Source organism: Marmota marmota, unplaced genomic scaffold (genome assembly GCF_001458135.2).
Source record: "Marmota marmota marmota unplaced genomic scaffold, marMar, whole genome shotgun sequence".
Lineage (NCBI taxonomy): Eukaryota > Metazoa > Chordata > Mammalia > Rodentia > Sciuridae > Marmota > Marmota marmota.
Window position 1 is genome coordinate 11868363 of NW_026000241.1, and position 21275 is coordinate 11889637.

Sequence of the window (21275 nt, forward strand, 5' to 3'; positions counted from 1 at the left end):
CAGGACCAACTGAAACAGCTACAGGACATTCTGGGCAGCTTGAATCTACAGGAGGAAAAGATGCGCACATCCCAGCATCAAATGGACCAGAATCTCAACAGCCAGGCCCAACAGAGCAGCAGCCTTGTGGCCCAGCTGCAGGCCATGGTGGCCGAGCGTGAGGCCAAGGTGCGGCAGCTGGAATTAGAGATCGGGCAACTTGGTGTGCAGGTGAGTAGCCCCAACATCCATTTCCAAGCCCTGGTAAATCCATCCCACATCCAGAGAAATCTCAGCTCCTTCCATTTCTTTCCACTTGCCTTAGCCAAGCCACACCACATCCTTCCTGGCTCTACTTCAGCCACCTGCTTCCATCTGGCTCCCTGTCTCATTCCACACACACCTTTCCTTTCTAAAGAAATCTGGTTGTGTACCCGCTCTATTTAAAATCTGCCCATGGCTTCCCTTCACCTCAGCTTTATTCAGTCCTCAAGGATCCAGGTCGCCCATTCCCAGCTCTGGCTCTCATTCTCCTAATCCAATATGGCGACTCTAGCTCCAGCCATTATGTTCATGTTGCAGTCAGCAGGACAGCAGAAAGAAAGGCACACTTCTTTTTTTAAATATTTTTTTTAGTTGTAGATGGATATGATACCTTTATTTTATTTATTTATTATTACATGGTGCTGAGGATTAAACCTAGTACCCCACACAAGCTAGGCAAGCGCTCCACCACTGAGCTACAACCCCAACCCCAGAAGACCACACCACTTCATCCAGATTCCAGGATGCTGAGTGACCTGTTCTTGCTGCCATTCCTCCTGCATCTTCTCATCACCTTTCCCCTTCCTCCTACATTATGCCACACAGATGCCACTTCGCTCCTCACATGACTCTGCTTTCTCCTCACTCCAGGGCTGTTCCAAGCCTGAAGCGCACCTCTACTTCCTCCCTAGCTGCCTCTGTCTGGCCAGCTACCCCTCAGCTGTTAGGTCTTACTTAGTCCTGAACACCTCCAGGAAGTGCCAGACCCCCAGAATGTGTTGTGTGGCCCTCCCAGGCACTCTCCAACTCCCTCTGCAGCCCTAAGCTAAACCTTTTCAAGGGGGCATAGCCCATCATGCCTTGGTGCCTGCCCCTGAATTGAGCACACCATGGATGCTCCATGGCAGGTGCCTGAGGGCACAGTTGAGGCTGCTAGGAGTCAGGCACCTCCAGCTTGAGGTGTGGGGAGAGGAATCACTGGCCTCTGGGGACAAAGATTCTGTGATAGGCATGAAGGTCCCCCAATGACAAAGAAGACTTATAGCTTCTGGTCCACTGAGAGGTTGACTGGCAAAGCCACAGGTGTGTCACAGAGCAGCCCTGCCTTTATTTCTAGGGATTCATGGTCCAGTCAGAGGTGTGAGAGCTTGGTCCAGCCTTAGGCTGCTGCCAGCTGACCAGCCTGATTTGTCCTACATAGCAGTCCATCTCCAGGGCCACAATAGCCTGGGACCATAGGACTGGCTGTGGTAAAGAATGCTGAAGCCCTTAGGGCTGAGGGAAAGCCTGGAGCAGGAGGAAAGCTGGAACAGAATCAGTGTGACATTGCTTTGTAGCCCTCACCCCGCTTTCCATCCCCAGCTCACTAGGGAGGGACTTCTGAAAGGGCATGTAGGAACATTCCAGAATCTTCACATCACTGTCCTTGCTCCAGGCATACAAGAGAGGACAGATCCTATATCAGATGTCACCAGCCAGTAGGGGGCCAAGCATTACCCATAGACAAGATGGCACCTATTGCAAGATTTCTCAGAATGGCTGGGAGTGGGGTCTTGCCAGTTGTTAGGAAGTCACACCAACTGTCCACTCCTTAATGACAGCCTGACCTTCTGTGGAGAGTCCTCTAATGTTCTTTCTTCAGCTTGGCCCCTCCAAGTATCCAGGAGAGGAAGGGGTGGTGGGAGGGGAGGGGACCTGGAAGCCCAGCCTTCACCCAAGGCTTCTAGTCCTTGCCGAGACCCTGCCAAACTCTCTGGCTCCAGGTGTATATGAAAGGTCTAGGTATTCCAACTGCCAAAGGGGGCTGGCCCCAGTCATACCTGGCATTTATGTGCAGCTGCCCTGAGAAGGGGGCCTGCTTACAGCTATCAATCTCCAATCTGCTCCAATTATAAGGCTGCACACCTCCCTTTGGGACAACTTCCTGGCCCAGCTACCAAGCTCATACCATGTAGCTCCCTTTCTGAAGAGAGGCATTATTAGATGTCATTATCATGCAAGTAGTGCCTTCACCACACAGGCCTGGCTTTTCACTTCTGAAAAGAAGACTCTTTCACTTCCCCTGAAAGCCCCGAAAGGGAGCCAAGGCCCCCTCCTGCCTTTTCCAGGCCACTGTGCCAAAGCTCTGAGAATTGAACCCACATCTGTCCCCTACAGTATCTTCAGAATAAAGTAGTGGGTGAGGAGTCCAGCGGGCCTGAGGTCCACCCAGCCCACACCAGACTCCTGGAGGACCAGGGTCTGGCCAAGCCTCCAGCCTCAGCAAGCAACCACATCGGCAGGCTGGGATCTTCTCGGTAAGAAAAAAAAAATGTAAGAGAGGGGTTGGAGAGCGAATTATTAATTATTCAGAAGAAAAGTTGCTTCCTGCTGCCCCTGATGGGAAACCATAGGAACAAGTTTAATATGACCGGGCTGTTGTTCTTCCAATACGTGGGCCTCTCCCAGTATTTTTGCTCTGCATCTGCAGGAACGAACCAATTAAGTCCAGGTTTATTACTGGTTGCAGCTCCCTATAATGGCCTCTCTGAGCTGGCCTCAGAATGCATCTGCTTTTAGGACCCCCAAACAAACTTGGGATGGTTGCTCAAAGTTCTGATATCACCAGGTTCTGTTTCATTTTGAGCAAACAAGAATTCTGCAAAGAAGAGCAGCAAATCTACAGGGCCACCCAGCCCAGGCTGCTGTAAGGCCCACACTGGTCACCTCCACAGGCTTCCTGGAGCCCTGCTGGCTCCCATTCTACCTCACACACAGAGGTGAGGCCCAGCCATGCCCAGTCTGCCTTTCCCTGCTGATGGGTCCCTTCTGCCTTTGCACAGCTCTGTGAGCAGCCTGGGTCACACGCTGGTGGAATCTGCTCTCACCAGGCCTTCCCTGTCCAGCCCCCACAGGACCTCACCCAGGTATGAGCCCATTCAAAGGAGGGGAAAGTGAGGCCAGGCGAAAACTAGGCACTCTTCCTCAATTAAGTAAGGATGTGGAGGGTCAAGGAATTTGAGGTCCCAGTTGGTAGAGAACTGGAACCTTGGCCTCTTGATGCCAGACTGTGTTCCTTATCTTCCTGGGCCTGGCTCCCAGTACCTTCACTGGCCTTCTCTTCCTCATGGAAAATCAGTCTCTAGAGGGAGAATTTCACCTCATATGGGTTCCCACTTTAAGTCACTGATATCCCCTCAGCTCTCTGGCCTCTCTTTGTTGATAGAATCAAGCCTAAGGGCTTAAATGGGCCTTTTGTTCTTACTGCCAGCTCATAGACAAAGGATGGTTTTGTCCTACCTCTAAGTCCTGTCCCGAGCCCTGCCCACTGTCCACTGGAGCCATGCTCCTGCTTGTCAGTACACCCCCGCCCCTCAGGCAGGTCAGCTCAGGTTCCAGGCGAGGTCCCCAAGTGGGCTCCATCCTACTTCTGACTCACTGTGTGGCTCTCGGCAAGTTGGACCTCTCTCTGGTCTATCATCTCCCCTAAAGTACCTGAGACACTTCTGGCCTGATGTCTGGACCAAGGTCAGACCTGCAGTTGTCCCACCCATCAGGTTGTGGTCACAAGAGCACTTAGAGGCAAGTAGACTGACACAGAGCCACAGGGCACATGCCACTACTGAGGGTGGGGAGGCCTCATCACAGCAAAAGGAGGATGGGCAGACTCTTTCTGTGAGGTTTCAATCACAGTTCTGAAAGCAGGGATATGAGCAAAATGACCATTCCAAACTTATGTGGCTATGACCTCTGAACTCCACAGGGACACAGGATTGGCTGCCCAGACTGCTGGTTCTCAAGCCTGTTTCTTCTATAATACACAGATAGGCTTTGCCTTCATGGAGCTTACAGTTCCTTCCCATCAGTGATGGGATAGGAGTTCATGGGGCAGAGAGTATATCTGAAAGAGCTGCCATGGTTTGACCCACTCTCTTCAGGTGAATCTAATGGGATGCCTGGGAATAGGACAGAGCTGGGGGTCAGCCCCATCTTCTTGCATCTCCTCTGCTCCATTCGAGAATCATGGAGGTGTCCAGATAGGGCCTTCCAAGCTGTGCCATGCACATAGGTCACTAGGGATCTACTAGGTTGAATATAGGTTCTGAGGCTGCAGGTCTGGGATGGAGACTAGGGTTCTGCATTTCTAACAAGCTTCTAGGCCATGCTAAAGTCACTGATCCAGAGTAGTTTTAGCCATTGATTTGAGTAGCAATGCCCTAAAGCATTTTAGGACTCAGAACACAGAGGGGTCTGCAGTCCTCAGAACCCATCTCAACCAACCCCCTCAATATTCAGAGGAAAACTGGGGCCAAGAGAGGGTAAGAGGCCTTCCCAACACCCCAGAGAGAGTTGGCCCTCAGGCTTACATGCCAGACCAGCTTCAAGATGCTGCCCATTTCTGTAACCTCCCTATATCCAACATTGCTGAAGGGCGAGTCCAGGGTCATCCAATGTCACACTAGGAAGTGTGAGGGCACAAGAGAACAACAGGGAACTTACTCGTGGGCTCTGGGGGTTTGGAGCATAGAGTCCACCTTCTGACCTGGCCCCAGCCAACAGGTAAGGAACCAGTAGGCAGGACCAATGGTAAGGAGCAAAGCAGTGATGGACTGGAGAACATTGGCCAAGACACAAAGCCCAATGTCCAGGCTCCAGGAGAGTGGACTGGATTCAGGGCCAAACCAGGAGATGCAGAAGGTCTGGGACAAGCTGGCAGGACCACAGATTAGGGCCTCCTGACATTGGGCACAGCAGCCAAACCCCAGAGACCACACAGGTATGGGTACCCTGGGCAGCTTTCATAGCAGCCCAACTAATCTCAGCCCCCCACAGTAATGGGATGGACAGAGGTACCAGTATAACTCTAGCAGCTAAATAAGGCTAGGAATGATGGACCAGGAGGGGTTGGGTTGGGTTCCTTCTCTGGCTGTCTCTGAGAACCTCTTACTATCCTTCCACTCCCTCCCACCATCACAGGGGTAAGTGTGTGTCTTCAGGCTTCAGATGACCTCTGCCCTCTGCCCTCCTCCCTAGTCCCAGGTGCTTGGACTCCCCAGAACAAAAAGGCTGGCAAGCACAAGTGACAGAGATCAAGGCCCTCTGGCAGGCCACCGAGGTGGAGCGAGACCGGCTCACTGAGTTTGTTACTGTCCTGCAGAAACGGTAATACTTGTCACCCAGGGATTCTCCCTTAGACCCACATGTGGTAGGAACTGGATCTACCTCATGTGAGAGCTTGGCTCCTGTGGTGTCGGTCCAGGCTATGCCACTCATGTGCCCACCCAAATGCCCCATGACTTTGGGGCCCTGCCATCACGCTGTGGTTTTCCCACAACCCTATCCTATGTGCACCCAGTAGGACCGCATCATGGCATGTGGACTCAAGGTGGGATTCTCAGGAGAGGGACACTCAGGGTCAAATCAATCCAGCAATAAATTAAAATCTGTGGCAGGACCAGCATTGTACCTGGTCGTGTTGGAGGTTGGAGGGGAGAAGACGCAGGCTGGGCTGATGTCTAGAATTACCAAGAGCAAGAGAGATGAGGGGCTGAGACTTCTCTGGGGAGGCAGTGGACCAGGAGGTACAGTGGCCTCCAAAGGGTTGTTGACAGATTTCCACTCAAATAAATCAGTGCTTCTTGCTCAAGTGACCATTTTGGCAAGAACTGCAGATGCCCAGGCCAACACATGGCCAGCCATGTGACCTCCACACTGAAAAATACAAAAGACACCATTGAGTTTCTGTCCTAACAGGCTGTATCATGTATCAGTCAAGTTTCTTTGATGACAGATAATAGAAACCAATTCTGGCTGAATTAAATTTTTGGAAGGTACTGGAAAACTCCAAGATGAAGAGCAGGGAGCCCAAGAAGATACAGGGATCTTGGTAGCAAGAATCTTTGGGCAGTCTTTTCTGGGGCATGGGAATGACTTTTAATTCTTGTGCCAGTGGTTTCTGGGGAACAAGGTCTAGCTGGCCTGAACAGCCCCCATGTCTGCCCCTCATGAGGGGGCATGATGACTAAAGCACCTCCAGGTGCAGACACATACTCAACACCAGCTTTCTTTCCCACTTCCCTCAAGTTACACCTGCAATTGGGAGGTGACTCAGTCATCTGTTGCTGCTTAACAAGCTGCCCACAATTTAGTGGCATAAAACAATTTAGTGGTTCTTTTTCTTGATTCTGTGGGTTCACTGGGAATTTGCTGGGTCACTTAGATGGCCTCGTTCAGCTGGAAGCCCAGCAGGGCCACCTTGGTTCTTCTACATGCAATCTCTCCCTAAGAGAGCTCATCTTCTGGGGACTCTCCATGCAGTGCTGGGATTAGAGTATCCACAACCAAGGCACCCATGACACAGATATAAGGAGGCTGTCACTCTAAGAGTCATGCACATACAACACTGTCAGCTCACACCTTCTGGAGTCCTCAGAGTCATTCTGCTCCCCTGTGTCATTGGAGGGTGCCAGGAAACTCTGTGAGGCTGGCCCAGGCCCATCAACCAAGACACATCACTTTCCTTACTCTAGAGCCTTGCCCTCTCCCTGGGCTTTTAGCAAGAAAATGGAGCTCATTCCACACTCCAAACTTCCTAATCTGTTTGGACTTCTGATCCCAAAGCACTGGACTTCCTTTCTCAGAGATCCTCAATGTTCATTTCTTTCTTGATCCTTAGAGTTTGTCACAAGCTTACACAGGAGTGGTCTTTATGTAGCTTCCCCCTCCAGTACTCTGCCCTACAAATTCCAGGGGCCTTAGTCCCCCTCCTCTGTCCTGTTGACCAGTCTCCGTCCTTATCCCAGTAAGACTACTGGGCTCTGCTGGGATTCCCTCTCCCTCATGCTGAGAAAAGACCTCAGGCAAAATCCAGGACAGTAGAACTCAAGTCATTGTTTCCTTTCTCTTAAGTATTGAGTTCCGTGCCTGTTGTCCTGTTACCTATTGTCTGAAAACAAGTTATTTCTTAGATTGCGTTCATTTCTCTGTCTACAATAGGAGGGCTGGTATGGTTAGTTTACCACAGCAAAAGTTACTAAATACGTCTCTTTAAAAAAAAAAAAAGCATGCAGTTGGCTTTGTTTTTAAATTCAACGTGAAAATTTCTGTGTTTTAAATAGAAGAGTCTAACCTATTTTCATTTTTATAGTATTTAATCATCTTAAGTAAGATTTTCTACTTGCAATGATTTTTGTTCCTTTTTCTCCTTTCTTTTCCCTGATACTAGACTGACCAAGTTTTATTTCCCTTTCTTCTATACAAGTTTGGAAGTTATACATTTTATCTGTATTCTTTGAGTGTGATCCTTAACTTTTAACCTAAAACACAGCTCAGGAGATTTAAAAATCAATAGGTTTCTTTACATCATTGTGAGCAATAGAATAAATTAAGAATGTTTTAGCTAGGTGCAGTGGCACATGCCTATAAATCCCAGGAACTCAGGAGGTTGAGGCAGGAGAATTGCAAGTTCAAAGCCTACCTCAGCAATTTAGCAAGACCCTGCCTCAAAATAAAAAATTAAAAAGGGCTGGGGATGTGGCTCAGTTGTTAAGCACCCCTAAGTTCAATCCCAAGTGTGTGTGTGTGTGTGAGTGTGTGTGTGTGTGAATGCTTTAATTTTTCCACTTGTGTCTTTCATGTAACTGTTTTCTTTTTCTTTTTTTTTTTTTTGGTTACACACAATACCTTTATTTTATTTATTTATTTTTATGTGGTGCTGCGGATTGAACCAGGGCCTCGCGCATGCTAGGCAAGCGCTGTACCACTGAGCCACAACCCCAGCCCCCATGTGACTGTTTTTTAACAGTCTTGTCCACATTCTTTCTTTAAACACCATGAAAATATTAAGTAAATTGTATTTCTTTCATTTGTTGTGATACTTGGGGTTAAACCCGACAGCTTTCTACCACTCACCAATATCCCCAGACCTTTTTTCATGTTTTTAAATTTTTGAGACAGAGTTTCACTATGTTGCCCAGGCTAGTCTCAAACCTGAGGTCCTCCTACCTCAGCCTCCCAGATTGCTGGGATAAGAGGGTGCACCACTGCGGCTGATTGGTATTCCTTTCTCTTTGGCAGCATGCTTACAGATGTCTTTCCTCTTGGTGCTTCTTGTACCTCAGTCTTCCTTCTGGGTTCAGTTTCCCTGCTGAGGTACATGTGTTAGTTCATTGGGGCCATAAAAATGGTTAACTCCATGAATAATTTATTTTTAAGTGTTTCTATTGTGCCATTCTCTTAAATGAGAATTTAGGAGAAACTTTGGCATAGAATTCTGAGTAGATGGGTATTTTTTCTCAGTACTTTGTGGCCATTATTTCATCTTTTAGCATCCACTGTTACTAAAAAGGAATCTGCTAGCAGTTTGTCATCTCTGTGTAGATATCCTTTCTCTCTGGATACTTTTTCATTTATTCTCTTTGTCTTTGATATTGTAAGGTTTCACTGTGATGTGTCTAAATATATGATGCATACACACACATACACACACATATATATATACACATATATTCCTATATATATTTTCCGACAAATTTATTTTCCCAATTATAGATACATATATATTTTCCTATATATATATATTTTCTATGATATTTTCCTGTATGTATTTTCTATACATTTTTCCTATATATATTATTTTCCTATATTATTATTATTATTATTATTCTATTTTTATGTTCAGGAATTAGTGTACTTTTTTAATTTAAGGACTTCAATCTATGTTTTGCCAAGGACTTTTCTTTATTTGTTGCTTCTTGATTCTCCCTGTTCTTTTTACTAAAATGTTCAGCCACATACATTAGAATTCCTTGCTTTCTTACATAATTTTTAACTCTACTTAATATTTTAGGCTGAATTCCAAGTGATTTCTCCAAATCTATCTTCCAGTTCACTAAATCTCCTGAGTTGCACTTCGTCTACCCTGAAACCTATTTTAATAACTGTTGTGTGTAAAACCTCCTGTTCTCTTGCTTATAGCATTTGTCCTTTCATTAAGATTTCTTGCCTTTCCAGAGTGGGGGTGTAGCTTAGTGGCAGAAAGCTTGACTATCATGTGCAAGGCCCTGTGTTTGATCCCCAGCATGATAACCAACCAAACAAACAAAGATTTATTTTCTTTCTCTTTTCAATAATTTTAAACTTAACTTAGTCCTTTCAAATAGTTATATCACCTTTATTACCTAGGGATGTAAATAGCGTCTGTTGATTGACTCTTCACTTGGGATGAATGTTCTCCCCATGTGGCTTGTATTTCTGGTGGTGTGAGCTCCTCTTCAGTGGGGATTTTCTTGTGGCAGTTCTTAGGCTATGAAAGTGCTCCTAGAGCGTGGGTCTACGGTTGTTTCTATGGAGCCCTTGGGGTTTCAGTGGTTTCTGATCAGTGCTTTATGCTAATTTATTGGCTTAGGGTTTCCGGAACACAGGAGTGCTGCCTGTGTTCAGTTTCTCACGACTGATGAGCCTCCACCCTGCCCTGCCCCAGGCCCCAGTGGACTACAGCTTCCTCACCATTTCCCTGCACTTGTTGATGGAGATTATCTTAACTCTGATTATCACAACCAAGGTATTCTGTTGAAGTGTCTAGAATTATATTAACTCACTTGTAAGTAACTTGCTGCCTTATAGATGTACAAGTTTATATCAGCTGCCCTCATGTTGGCATTAAAACCCCTGCCTTACACTATTGGAAGTTTTGCTAGGTTTTCTACTAGAAATGTATATTTACTTATTGCAAAAAGTCTCTGTTTCTCCAACACCCAATTCCACATTCTTCATAAATAAGAACAATTAAAACTACTAATTTTTTTCTTTCCACACCCAATAATATATACATGCATATGTACATACATGTGTATATGTATATGTGTGTATTTAGCCAAATGGACAATACATGTATTACGTATATTATCAAAAAGTAGCTTCACACTAAACATATCTACAAATAATGGCAAATTGCCCTTTAAAATGAGTCAAATTCGCATTCCTACCAATCATGTGAACTCTTGATCCTTTCCCCATAGCCTCTCCTATAGTAAGTTTTATCAGTCATTAACATTTTTTTCAAACTCATAAAGGAACACTAATATCTCATTATTATCTTCATCTGTTTTGCTGTGACCAAAAACGAGGAACTGGGTACAGTGGTGCACGCCTATAATCCCAGTAGCTCAGGAGGCTGAGGCAGTAGGATTGCAAGTTCAAAGCCACCCTTAGCAACTTAGTGAGTCCCTAAGCAAGTTAGTGGGATTCTTTCTCAAACAGAAAGGGCTGAGGACGTGGCTCAGTGATTAAGCATCCCTGGGTTCAATCCTCAGTACCACACACACACACAAAAAAAAAAACTTAAAAAAACAAAAACATTGAAGATGAGCATGTTTTTCACACAACCCAGTATGTGTTCTTTTCTGTTAACTACCTATTTGTGCCATTGCACATTTTTTGAAATTGTTTATATTTTTTCTTAATTTATAGAAGATCAATTTACATATTACACATATAAATATTATGTATATAATGTTATGCATGTTTACCTTCATAAAGATCTTGTATTATTTATGTTAAATTAATTGTTGGGTTGGGGAATCTCCTGAATATTGTTTATCAAATCCTCACAATTACAGCACACATGAAAGTAAAATTTTTTAAATATTTTTTAGTTGTTAATAGACTTTATTACATATATATATATATGGTGCTGAGAATCGAATCCAGCGCCTCACACATGCTAGGCAAATGTTCTACCACTGAGCCACAACCTTAGCCCCGAAAGCAAAAATTTTAATGTCAAAATATTTACTAATAATTTGACCACTTAATATTCTTCATTTTACACTGGCATTGGGCCAATCTGGTCAGACTCTTGAAATACAATGACCATCGATTTTGAAATAACAAGACAAGTCTTTCAAAATATTTGGAATCTCATGAGGTTGACACACCTGATGTCAGAGGACTGTTAGAATCATACTCCAAGCCATTGACAAATGAGGATCTGACTGACTTAGACCAGTTAACAATTGAGGAAGAGAACAGTGGTGAGGACAAAGACTGGCCCAAAGAGAATAATTGGAGATCCGAAGGATCTGAGAGTCTTGAGAGCAAAGACTATGGATCCAGGCCTGAGGAGCAGCCTCAGACCAGGCCACAGGTGGAGGAGTGCGAGGGAGCTGGCTCTGGTGTGTCTTTGTGTGAAAGCTGTAGCACTTATTGAAAGAGTGGAAGCCGAAGGTGAGGAAGAAAGCAAGCATGACTCTCAGCTTTGGGGGCTGAGCAATTACATGAGTGATGATGATGTGTATCAAGATGGTGAAGGCACAATTTGGGGAAGAAATCCAGAATTTGATTGCTCCTAAGTTTTTGAGGAAACTGATAACATGCTTTTACCATTTTAATACGGCGTTTGCTGCTGTTTGTTTTGCCTAGTATGAATGGAATACAAAGTTAAACAAAAGGAAACTGTTACTGAAATCCATAACAGAAAAATGAAAGCCCCACCCCACAGACAGTGCTTCAGTAGCTTCTTCTTGTTCCTCTTTGTTTTCAGTTCATCCACTGAATTATATTAGCCTTATATTTATTTGTTTTTAAATTTTTAATTTGTTATAAATGTTTAAATTGGATCATATATTATGCATAATCTTCAGCTACTTATTTCATTTAGTAACATATTGCAGAACTTCTCTTCATGTCAGTACATATTCTTTTTATGGTTACAGAGTATTTTATCATGTAAATCCACTGATTGATTTACCATTCCTCTATTCACGAGTTATTGGTTTCTAAATTTAAAATATTTTATTGTGTTAAGATGTTTCCTTCTGTTCTCCTTTTTACTTGAAGCATTTTGTTTGATTTGGTTTGTTTTTGCAGGGCTGGGAATCAAACCCATGGCCTTATACATGCTAGACAAGCAGGCTACCACTTGGCTATATTTCCAGTCACTTTGAGTTTTTAAAATCAGAAATAAGGAATGATTTACCAATGTTTCTTCAGCATCTGTTGAAGGACCATGTGATTTTTCTCCTTTAACCCTAATTCTGATGTTGACTCTAGTGTGCCTGGAACAATGTTGTATTATTCTCTAACAATACCACTGGGCTTTAGTTTCTTTCTTAAAAAAGAAAATTTGTGTTTTCACTGTGGAAGGCAGAACATTATCTAATATTATCCCCCAAATTCCTGCCCCCTTGTATACAGGCCTTTTATACTTCCATCCCCATCAGTGTGGTCAGAACCCATGAATATGGTGGGATATTGTTGCCATGATTATGTTAACTTACATGGCAAAGGGGAGTTTGCAGACATAATTAAGTTTACTAGTCAGGTGACTGAGTTGATCAAAGTGAGAGAGAGGGCAGACTTCATTGCAGGAGTCTAGAGGTCAGAGACAGAGGAAGCCAGAGAGTTGAAGCAGCAGAGTTAGTCTCCTGCTGACCTTGAAGACATTCTCCTGCAGACTGCCCTGCTGTGGAGATCACATGGCAGGAATGGTGGGTGCACTCTAGGAGCTAGCAACCACCCCTAGTCAATATCCAGCAAGAAAATGAGGTTCTACAGCCACAAGAGAACTCAATTATGCTAACAAATGGAATGAGCTTGGAAGAAGACCCCAAGATGAGCTAGCGTAGCAGCCCTTCTGACACCTTGATTTCAGGCTGATCTCTGCAGCCCAGGATATCAGACCCAAGGGCCATCACTGCTCAGTCACCTTCAATGACTGCAGCATTTTTCTTCAAGAAGCCCAGGCAGGTGGGAGAAGCAGACCCACCTCTTGCCACTGGTGGGTCTCCAGTTGACCACTCACAGGGGAAAGCACCTCAGTCCCAGAGTCTCCTTGTTACCACTGTAGACAACAGGTCAGGTTCATGTGTATGTCACTTCCAAGTCTTGCTCCTTATGTCATCCCACTCCACCCTGTTATCTCCTGACCCTTGTTCTTGAAGTTACAGACCTGAATATGTAGGCTTGCACATGTCATTATGTAGTGAGCTTTTTTATATAAATGGTATAATATGTATTCTTGTGGCAATTGCTCTTTTTCTATGACTTGGAGACTAGCCACGTTTGTATGTATAGCTCTACCTTGTTCTTTGTCGTTGCTAGACCAGTGCTGTCCAATAGAAGTTTCTGAGATGATGGATTTGTTCTAGATCTGCACTGACCAATGCAGTAGCCATTAGCCACACGTGGTTTTTAAGAACTTGAAATGTGCCTAGTATGACTGAAGAACTGAATTTTAAATTTTATTTAATTATCATAACTTTAATTTTAACAGCTTCATGTGGATGAAAGGCCACTGTGTTGAATAGTATAATGGTTCTGTCATATTCTATCATGTTTCATAGTATGAATATGTCACCATTTATCTTTTCCCTGTTAGTGGGACTTAAAGATTAAACAAATCTTGGGGCTGGGGCTGGAGCTTGGTGATGGAGCACTCGCCTAGCATGTGCGAGGTGCTGGGTTCGATCCTCAGCGCCACATAAAAATAAATAAAATGAAGGTATTGTGTCCAACTACAACTAAAAACAATATTAAAAAAAGATTAAACAAAATTTTCACAGGTGAAATAACCACACAACAAGGTCTTCAAGGCCCATGGATTTATGACAGGCATATAGAAAACAAAATAATAAACATAAGACAAACATTAACTCCAGGAAATGTAATCATTAGTGAACTACATGTCAGCTCTGAATAATTGTCCAATATATCCCCTGTGGTAGACAGGATTTTGATGCCTGTGTCCTTTGCTGTTATGCCTGCGAAGGGTTTTGTGGATGTAATGATCATGATGGTCTCTACGATAGGAAGATTATCCTGGATTATCAGGTGGGCCAAATCTAATCACTTGAGCCCATAAAAGCAGAGACATTTTTCCATCTAGGGTCATTCAAGAGTTATGCTGCAGAAGGCATCACACATGAAAGATTCAGAGCTGATTATGAAGCAGAGGGGGCAAAGTGCCCTTTAGAAGCTAAAAATGACCCCTAGCCAACTGCAGATGGGATACAAAGTTAAACAAAAGGAAACTGTTACTGAAATCCATAACAGTCCTTCAGCTACCTACAACTGGATTCTTCCAACACCCTGAATGGATTTAGAAACAGATTCTCCCCTAGAACCTCCAGATAACAGCCCAGGTTAGCTGACACCTTGTTTTTGGCTTGTGATACCTGGAGCAGAGAACCCAAAAGAACCGGCTCCCTTTCTCTGATATACAGAACTGTGAGACAATGCGTTTGTGTGATTTCAAGCTGCCTATTTTGTGGTAATTTGTTATAGTAGCAACAGAAAACTAACACACCACCTAATATCAATTCAGTCAAAAAGAGGAAAGTAGGTTCTGTTGGGTAGGGGGAGAGTGCTAAAATAAAACCAAATTCTGATTCCACATGACAGGAAGTCAAAAGATTATATTTAAACCTTTAAAAAAAAAAGCAGCACAAGCATCTGTAGAAATGTGGCAGTAAACACTCAAAGAAGCAGCTTAAAATGCTAAAAGTGGTTGCTTCTGGGAAACAAGAATCCGGAGTGAAGGGCGTAGGGATGGGCTGCCAATTTTTTTCATTTTAAGCCTTGAAGAGAACTATGTGGTTTTTCAGTGCACATTTCTGTGTTACTGCAATGAAAATCCAGAACAATTTCCACCACCCAGTGTAAGATATGCCCACCTCTCTCGGAGCCTCAGTAGGTGGGCCAGGGGCTGCCCCTGCCTGCCAGGGCGTGTGCAGCCCCTCTATAATGACCAGGTTGGAGGAGAGCAACAGCAAGCTCCTGGAGGCGGAAAGGAGGCTGCAGGGGGAGCGGCACCACACTGTGGTGCTGGAGCAACATCTGGAGAAGATGCGCTTGGAGCCTGGCAAGGCATCCGCCTCACAGAAAGCAGCCCCCAAAAATAAACCAGGTAGGGACCAAGGAAGGGTCCTGATGTGGGGAGTAGGGGCAGCCTCGCTGCTGAGGGAGGAGGCAGTTAACTCTGCTCTTTGGCCTTCATCAGGGAGTGTGGGAAGTGGAGTTTGTATGAGGGCAGAGCTCTGCCTGCCTCTGTTACTGTGCAGCCTCTCCCAGCTCCCAGCCAGAAGCAGGAGCCCCAGTGACCCATGGGCCCACTTGGACCTGGCCCAGCCTCGTGTTAGCCCTTAGCATGAGGGGGCAGTACCTCTGCTGAATGTCCTCAGCCACTACCTCCTGCCTCCCCAGCAGCCCTCTACCTTCTGTCCCCAGTGAACCTTGTTCACAGTTGCTCTGCTGGGCCAGCCAAAAGTAGTAGTGGCTGAAACAGCAGAGGAGACCCTTTTTGCCCCCACATAGGTGAACTTGTATGAGGGCTCTCGTGGCCTCTCCACAGGCTGGGAGACCCAAGCTCTTCTGTCTTGTGGCTCTACCATCCTCAACGCATAGCTCCAACTCCTGGTCCAAGGTGGCCACTGGAGCTTCCCTGCCAGCAGCAGGAAGGGGAGGAAGGAAGGGGACAACCTGCCTCTCACCTTGTAAGGTGGCCTGCGTCACTTGTGCTGTGGTCACACCCAGACCCTAGACAGAAGAACACACTCCAGGCTTGTGCTGAAGCTGGGGGAAGTTGTCTTTAAGTGAAAGGCCAATCGCTGTAACACTGCTTCTCAAGGGTAGTCCCAGACCAGCCACGTCAGCATGGTGTGGGCTGGGGTGAGCTAGGGGTCAGGATGGCAGAGCCAGAAGACTGCCCTGCAGGTCTGCCAGCCTCTAACACCAGGCCCAACCCAACAGGAAGTGAGAAAAAGGACCCATCCTCTGCCCAACTCTCCAGTGTACCTGTGGAATTGCAGATGGAGGAGCTGACCACCAGGTGCTTCCTGCCCCCTCTCCCTAAAAGGGTAGTAGTCTAGGTAGAGGTGCTACAAAGGGCAGAGGGACCGTCCCTCCCTGTTCGCACTTTTGACTTCTGTTTGCCCAGAGGGCTGGTTCTGCTGGGTCCTAGATTCTAGGCTTCCAATTCAGAGATCTCCCTGCAGTGGCCAAGGGGCCCAGGCACTCCCTGATGACCCTAGAGTCCCAAGAGAAGTTTCATTAAGCGGGGTTTGCTGGACCCACTTTCTCCCTCAGTTGGGCCTTATAAGACAATGCAAAGGGAAAGGGGAGAAAGCACCTCTACAAATGAGGCTCCTGCTTGGGATGGCTGATAATGCTGGGGCTACTGGGCACCAGACCCAAAGCTGTGGGTGGGCCCAGAGAGGACTCCAGCATGGTATTCCTCCTGGGGAGGGGTAGGGCAGGGGAGGGGGTGGGTCAGAGAAAGCCCTGAGCTGAACAGCAATCATGCTGGAGCTACAATCCAGGGCCCCCTGGACACCACCCCCCATGTGCTACTCAGGCCACACTCAACCCTGTCTCCCTGTGGTCCAGGCTGGCCATCCAGGTGGAGGAGAACGAAGTGCTGAAAGCCGCCCTGGGCAATGCCCTGCGGGGAAAGGAGGAGGACTTCCGCCTGTACCATGAGACCCTTAGCCAGGTGAAAGGGGTCTTCCTGCAGGCCCTGCGGCAGCAGAAAGCGGACAGGCACTAGGATGCAGCCCTGTGTCAGCCAGGCCAGTGGGGCAGCTCAGGCCTTGAGAGGATGAGGCTGTCTGAGGACTGCGTCCAACTCAGGAAGCCATCAGGGCCCCAGCTCAGCTCTGCCCTCGAAAGCAGCTCCTTCAGAGTGACCACAGCCCACACTTCAAGCCAGAGGAGAAGCCATGGCAGACCCATGCAGGAACACTGGGCAGATGTGGCTGTGACGGGAGGAGGCCCAGCAGCCCACCAGCCTCAGCCAGAGCTCTGGGACCAGCCAGCTGTGAATGGACAGATGCAGTCCCCCGCGCAGGTGCTCATGGCCCCTGTCTTAGAGCCTGCCTGGGGAACCCCTGCATGCCCACAGGCTCCATACGCACAGCAGAACCCCTGGTGCCCTGGGTTGGGCACATTGCCCAGCCTCCCCCACCTACCTGGCCCTCCTCACTAGGCATCCCCCTGCCCTGCCCTGGCTCCATCTGTGGCCCTCCCCATCCACAGAGTAGGGCAGCATGCTCCCGGCCTCTTTGTCAGGCTGCTGCTCAAATGCCAAGCTTGGACTTGTAATAATAATTGTTATTTTCATAATTGCCGCATCTCCCAGTGAGTAGTCATCTCCCATAGAAACCTGACCCCACCCGTCCTCTAATAATACAGGGGATTGCCGCCCTATTTCACAGATGGGGAAAATGGGGCTCGCAGGACTGAAGAGTCCCCAGTTGAGCAGCTCCCCAGGGCAGGGATGCCCCTCTCACTTCTGAACAGCTCTGCACCTCACTGGTTGCTCCAGAGGGCACCTCCTGCTGCTCCCAAAAGGCTGTGCGGGTGGGCGCTGGTGGCAGAGAGCAGAAGTGGGGCTGGGCTGGAGCTTTGGGCAGAAGGGTTTTGAGGAAGTGTGTGAAGACATGGGTGTGGTTCACCTCCCTCCCCATGGTGAGCTGGGAAGGCTGCTGGGGAGGTGACCCTGGGAGCCCCCATCTTCTGTGTGACTATCACAGCATCATCCTCTTGGCTGTAATTACAGCCACAGGGAAGGCTGGCTCCAGGGAGGGTGAGTAGCCTATAGCTACACACACCACTGGCCACACAGGTGCACAGGCACACAAACAGAGGCAGACACACACAGACACCTAGGTGCAGGAGCATGTAGCTGTGTACACACAGGTAGACACGCATGCAAGCACAAGTGAGCACATGTGTATGTGGATGCAGACAGTCCCCACGTGAGACACAGTTATGTGTGTAGCTTGTACAGTGACACAAATGCAGGAACACATACTATGACAATTCGTCTCCTTCCTCCACCTGGAGGTCCTGAGACTATATCTGCTCAGGCCATCCCTCAGAGATGGGAATGGAGGGGATCAGAGCTGGCCCCACTGCCCTCACCCCCCTGAGGGAGCCTCTGCCTTCCAAGGGCGGCACAGTCTAGAGCTCCCACAGTAAGGTGGCACAGAGCCCATTGGAATGAAGTGGCAATTCTGATGGGCTCTAAGGGCTTCTGGGAAGGCAGACTTTCTTCCTGGTTCCTTGTGAAGGGCAATGGCCAAGCGGAGAGCCAGAGAAGAGCAAGAGGGCCTGTGCTGGGAGGGGACAGTGAAGGACAGTGAGGAGTGGGCCAAATGCAGAGTGTGGACACCAGGTCAAGTAACTGGCACTTTCTTCAGGCCGTGGGGAGCCTCCTGAGGGTGATCTGAGCATGTGGGGACCCAGGCTCCAGTCCTCAGCGAGTCCCTGGGACAGAAGGAGGCATAGAACCAACCATCCTCCCTTAGGATCACATTGGAGAAGAGCAGGCAAGTTGTGATCCACACCCACCTCTGCTGTCCTTCTTGGATCGGGGCTGGGCTGAGAGAGAAAGGAGCATCCCATCAAAGGGTGTGAATCTCTCTCTCCACTTGCCAGCTGTGTGGCCTTGGGCAAATCATGCAACCTCCCTGAGACTCCATGTCATCTATAAAATGGGGACAATAATTAAAAACCTCCCTTAAGGGCTGTTAATAGGTGTCAAAGAATACCCCAAAAGGCTAATTATTGCCTTGCTGTTTACTGTGATACAAGGAACATACATGTATCTATAGATTGATTTCATTCCACTACAATAAAAATAGGATTTATAATAAAAGAGTGGGGAGAAAAGCTACTACTAGCCAGACACAGTGATCTTGTTTACACATTTGTAGATAAACTGATGAGTTGGCATCCTTCCGTGTCAGTCTGCACATAGTTCAGTCCTTACTTAGGTCACCTATGGATATAAAATCTAGTTTATACAATCTTCAAGTTCTATAGGCAACCTTGAGCATTTTGTTGTTGTTGTTGTTGTTGTTTTTGGACGAGGATTGACCCCAGGAGTGCTCTACCACTGAGCTACATCCCCAGCCCTTTTATTTTTTTTGAGAGTCTTGCTAAGTTGCTGAGGCTAGACTTGAACTTGTGATCCTCCTGCCTCAACTTCCTGAATCACTGAGATTACAGGTGTGCGCCACTGCTTCTGGCTCAACCTTGAGAGTTTTACCATGGGGCTATATGCCAGGGCTTCATCACCCACTGGCACCTGCACCAGGCACCTTCAGCTTAGTTAGACCAGATCCACTCCATTCCATCATCGCAACCCTCTTTAGGATTCATGGAGTTAAAAAATGATAAATGCTTAGAGCAGCTGCTGACATACACCATAAATGTTAGCTCTTAATAACCCTGTGTTAGGTCAGCAAATATTTATTGAGCAGCTCCTTTGCCCAGGTATGAAGGTGCTGAGACATGGCCCCCAAACTCCAGGAACTCTCAGGCCCCTGGGGAGACAGACTCCTTTCAGGTCACCATCCATTCTGCTGGCCAGTCACCAGACAGTGAGTGCCAACTGCATGCCAGCCTCACCAGGCCTGGGTGGGGGTGGGGGTGGGGATAAAAGTGACTTACTTCCTTCTTTCTGGGAGCTCCCTGTCCCATTAGAGAGGTGCGGGAAATGGGGCCATGATGGGGGCTGGGGAAGGGGAAGGATGCAGAGACAGGCTGTGGCACCACAGAGCCCCCTACCCTACACCCCTAATCCCAGCTCCCATGTAGGGGTGCAGGGATGGAGAGGGGAGTCACGGGATAGTCTGGAAGGATTTTTAAGGGAAGGAGGAGTTGTCAGGGGGCCAAGGACTAGATCCTGAGAGAGCTAACCCAGCTGGCGGTGGGGAGTAGTAGAGCTTGGTCTGCACAAGTTGGTGCCCACAGCCCCTCCTGGCAGCACCAACTATCCTCAGTCTCTGAGGAAGGCTTCCCCATCTCTCAGGTAGGTGGGCAGCAGGTGGGCTGAATGAGAACTCCTGAGGCCCCTGCCCAGGGCCTCAGGCATGGAGAGGGCAGGTGCCCTAGAGGGCCAAGGGACAGGGCAAGTTAAAGGCAGGTGGTGGAGTGACCTCACATGATGATCCCCCGGCCACACCTTAGGCATAGGAAGGTGCTGTGATTCTGGGTGCTCAGGTTCCGGCACTGACCGGGGAGACCTGGTTGATATGTGGATATGATTTGGCCACTGTCCACCAGGGGCCTCTGGGGCACCACAGCTCAGCTGAGCAACATTGCAGGCTGGCTCTGGCTGACTCAAACACATTCCATTGCCACTGGGCTCCTTCCCTGCTCCTCTGGGCACCCCCCACATCCAGTGGCCAGAACTATCCTCTTCCCCCTCCCCCAAATAAGCCCTCAGGCAGCCCTTAGCACAAGGAAGTCTCCACCTGCCCACCCCCCCCTCCTCAAGTGTACCTTCAAACGTAGTGTCACCTACAGTTCTCAAGCCTTGCATACTCACACATATACACCCATACAACACACATCACACTCAGACACCACACAGTGCATGTACTACACACAACACACACACACACATACACACACACACACTAAGCACCTGTCATAAACAACATACCACAAAGTGTATACCCCCAGACCCTATGCAGAACCAATACAAGACAACTGCATACACATGCATACGTGCACACATGCACACACACACAGGAAACTTGCCCACATTTTCATTTTGAGCAAGAACAAAAACATTGAGAGGTGAAAAGGGACTCTGATCTGAGAGAATTGGCCTCCCTCCCCACATCTTTTCCAGTGGACCTTGGGAAGAATCAGCATTTGGGAAGTTGATCCTGGTCCTTGTGCTGATCTCAGCCCAGTCAGCTTCCTGTCCCTTGTTTTGTGGGCTGACCAAGCCAGGGGCCCCCCATCCTATACCCCACACTTAGGGTGGAGCTGGCCTCCCTAAGCCTCCACCCTTCTTGCCATCTGCATGTGCCAAATTCCTTGCAGGTCCTGCAGTGCAGGGTCACTGGGGAACATCTCTGCTGAGTGGGCCCTGCCTCTCTGGGGCTCTGGAGTTAGTGGGTGTGGCTCCCTCACAGCCTCTCTTCATAAGCAGTGAATCAAGCCTCTGTCATGGGGTGAGTCACTGGATCCCCCCAAGAACCCAGGAGGCCAGGCCAGCAGTGTGCCCATTTTACAAATGAGGACACGAGGCCCAGAGC

General features: G+C 47.7%; 1 protein-coding gene across 8 annotated transcripts in view; it reads left to right on the forward strand.

The window, feature by feature from the left end:
- Window positions 1-17348, forward strand: part of Ccdc13 (coiled-coil domain containing 13) — a 52171-nt gene extending 34823 nt beyond the window's left edge. For 4 of the 8 annotated variants that reach the window (XM_048794909.1, XM_048794904.1, XM_048794905.1 and 1 more), the window contains 7 exons: window positions 4-210; window positions 2401-2540; window positions 3066-3149; window positions 5257-5385; window positions 14973-15127; window positions 15970-16048; window positions 16606-17348. In XM_048794909.1, coding sequence (XP_048650866.1) covers window positions 4-210; window positions 2401-2540; window positions 3066-3149; window positions 5257-5385; window positions 14973-15127; window positions 15970-16048; window positions 16606-16765 — 954 coding nt within the window. In that variant the 3' untranslated portion in view covers window positions 16766-17348. Of the gene's footprint in view, window positions 1-3; window positions 211-2400; window positions 2541-3065; window positions 3150-5256; window positions 5386-9628; window positions 10543-14972; window positions 15128-15969; window positions 16049-16605 lie in introns of those variants that run through there. The other 4 variants (XM_048794907.1, XM_048794908.1, XM_048794910.1 and 1 more) reach the window with 4 other exon arrangements.
- The last annotated feature ends 3927 nt before the right edge of the window (window positions 17349-21275 follow it).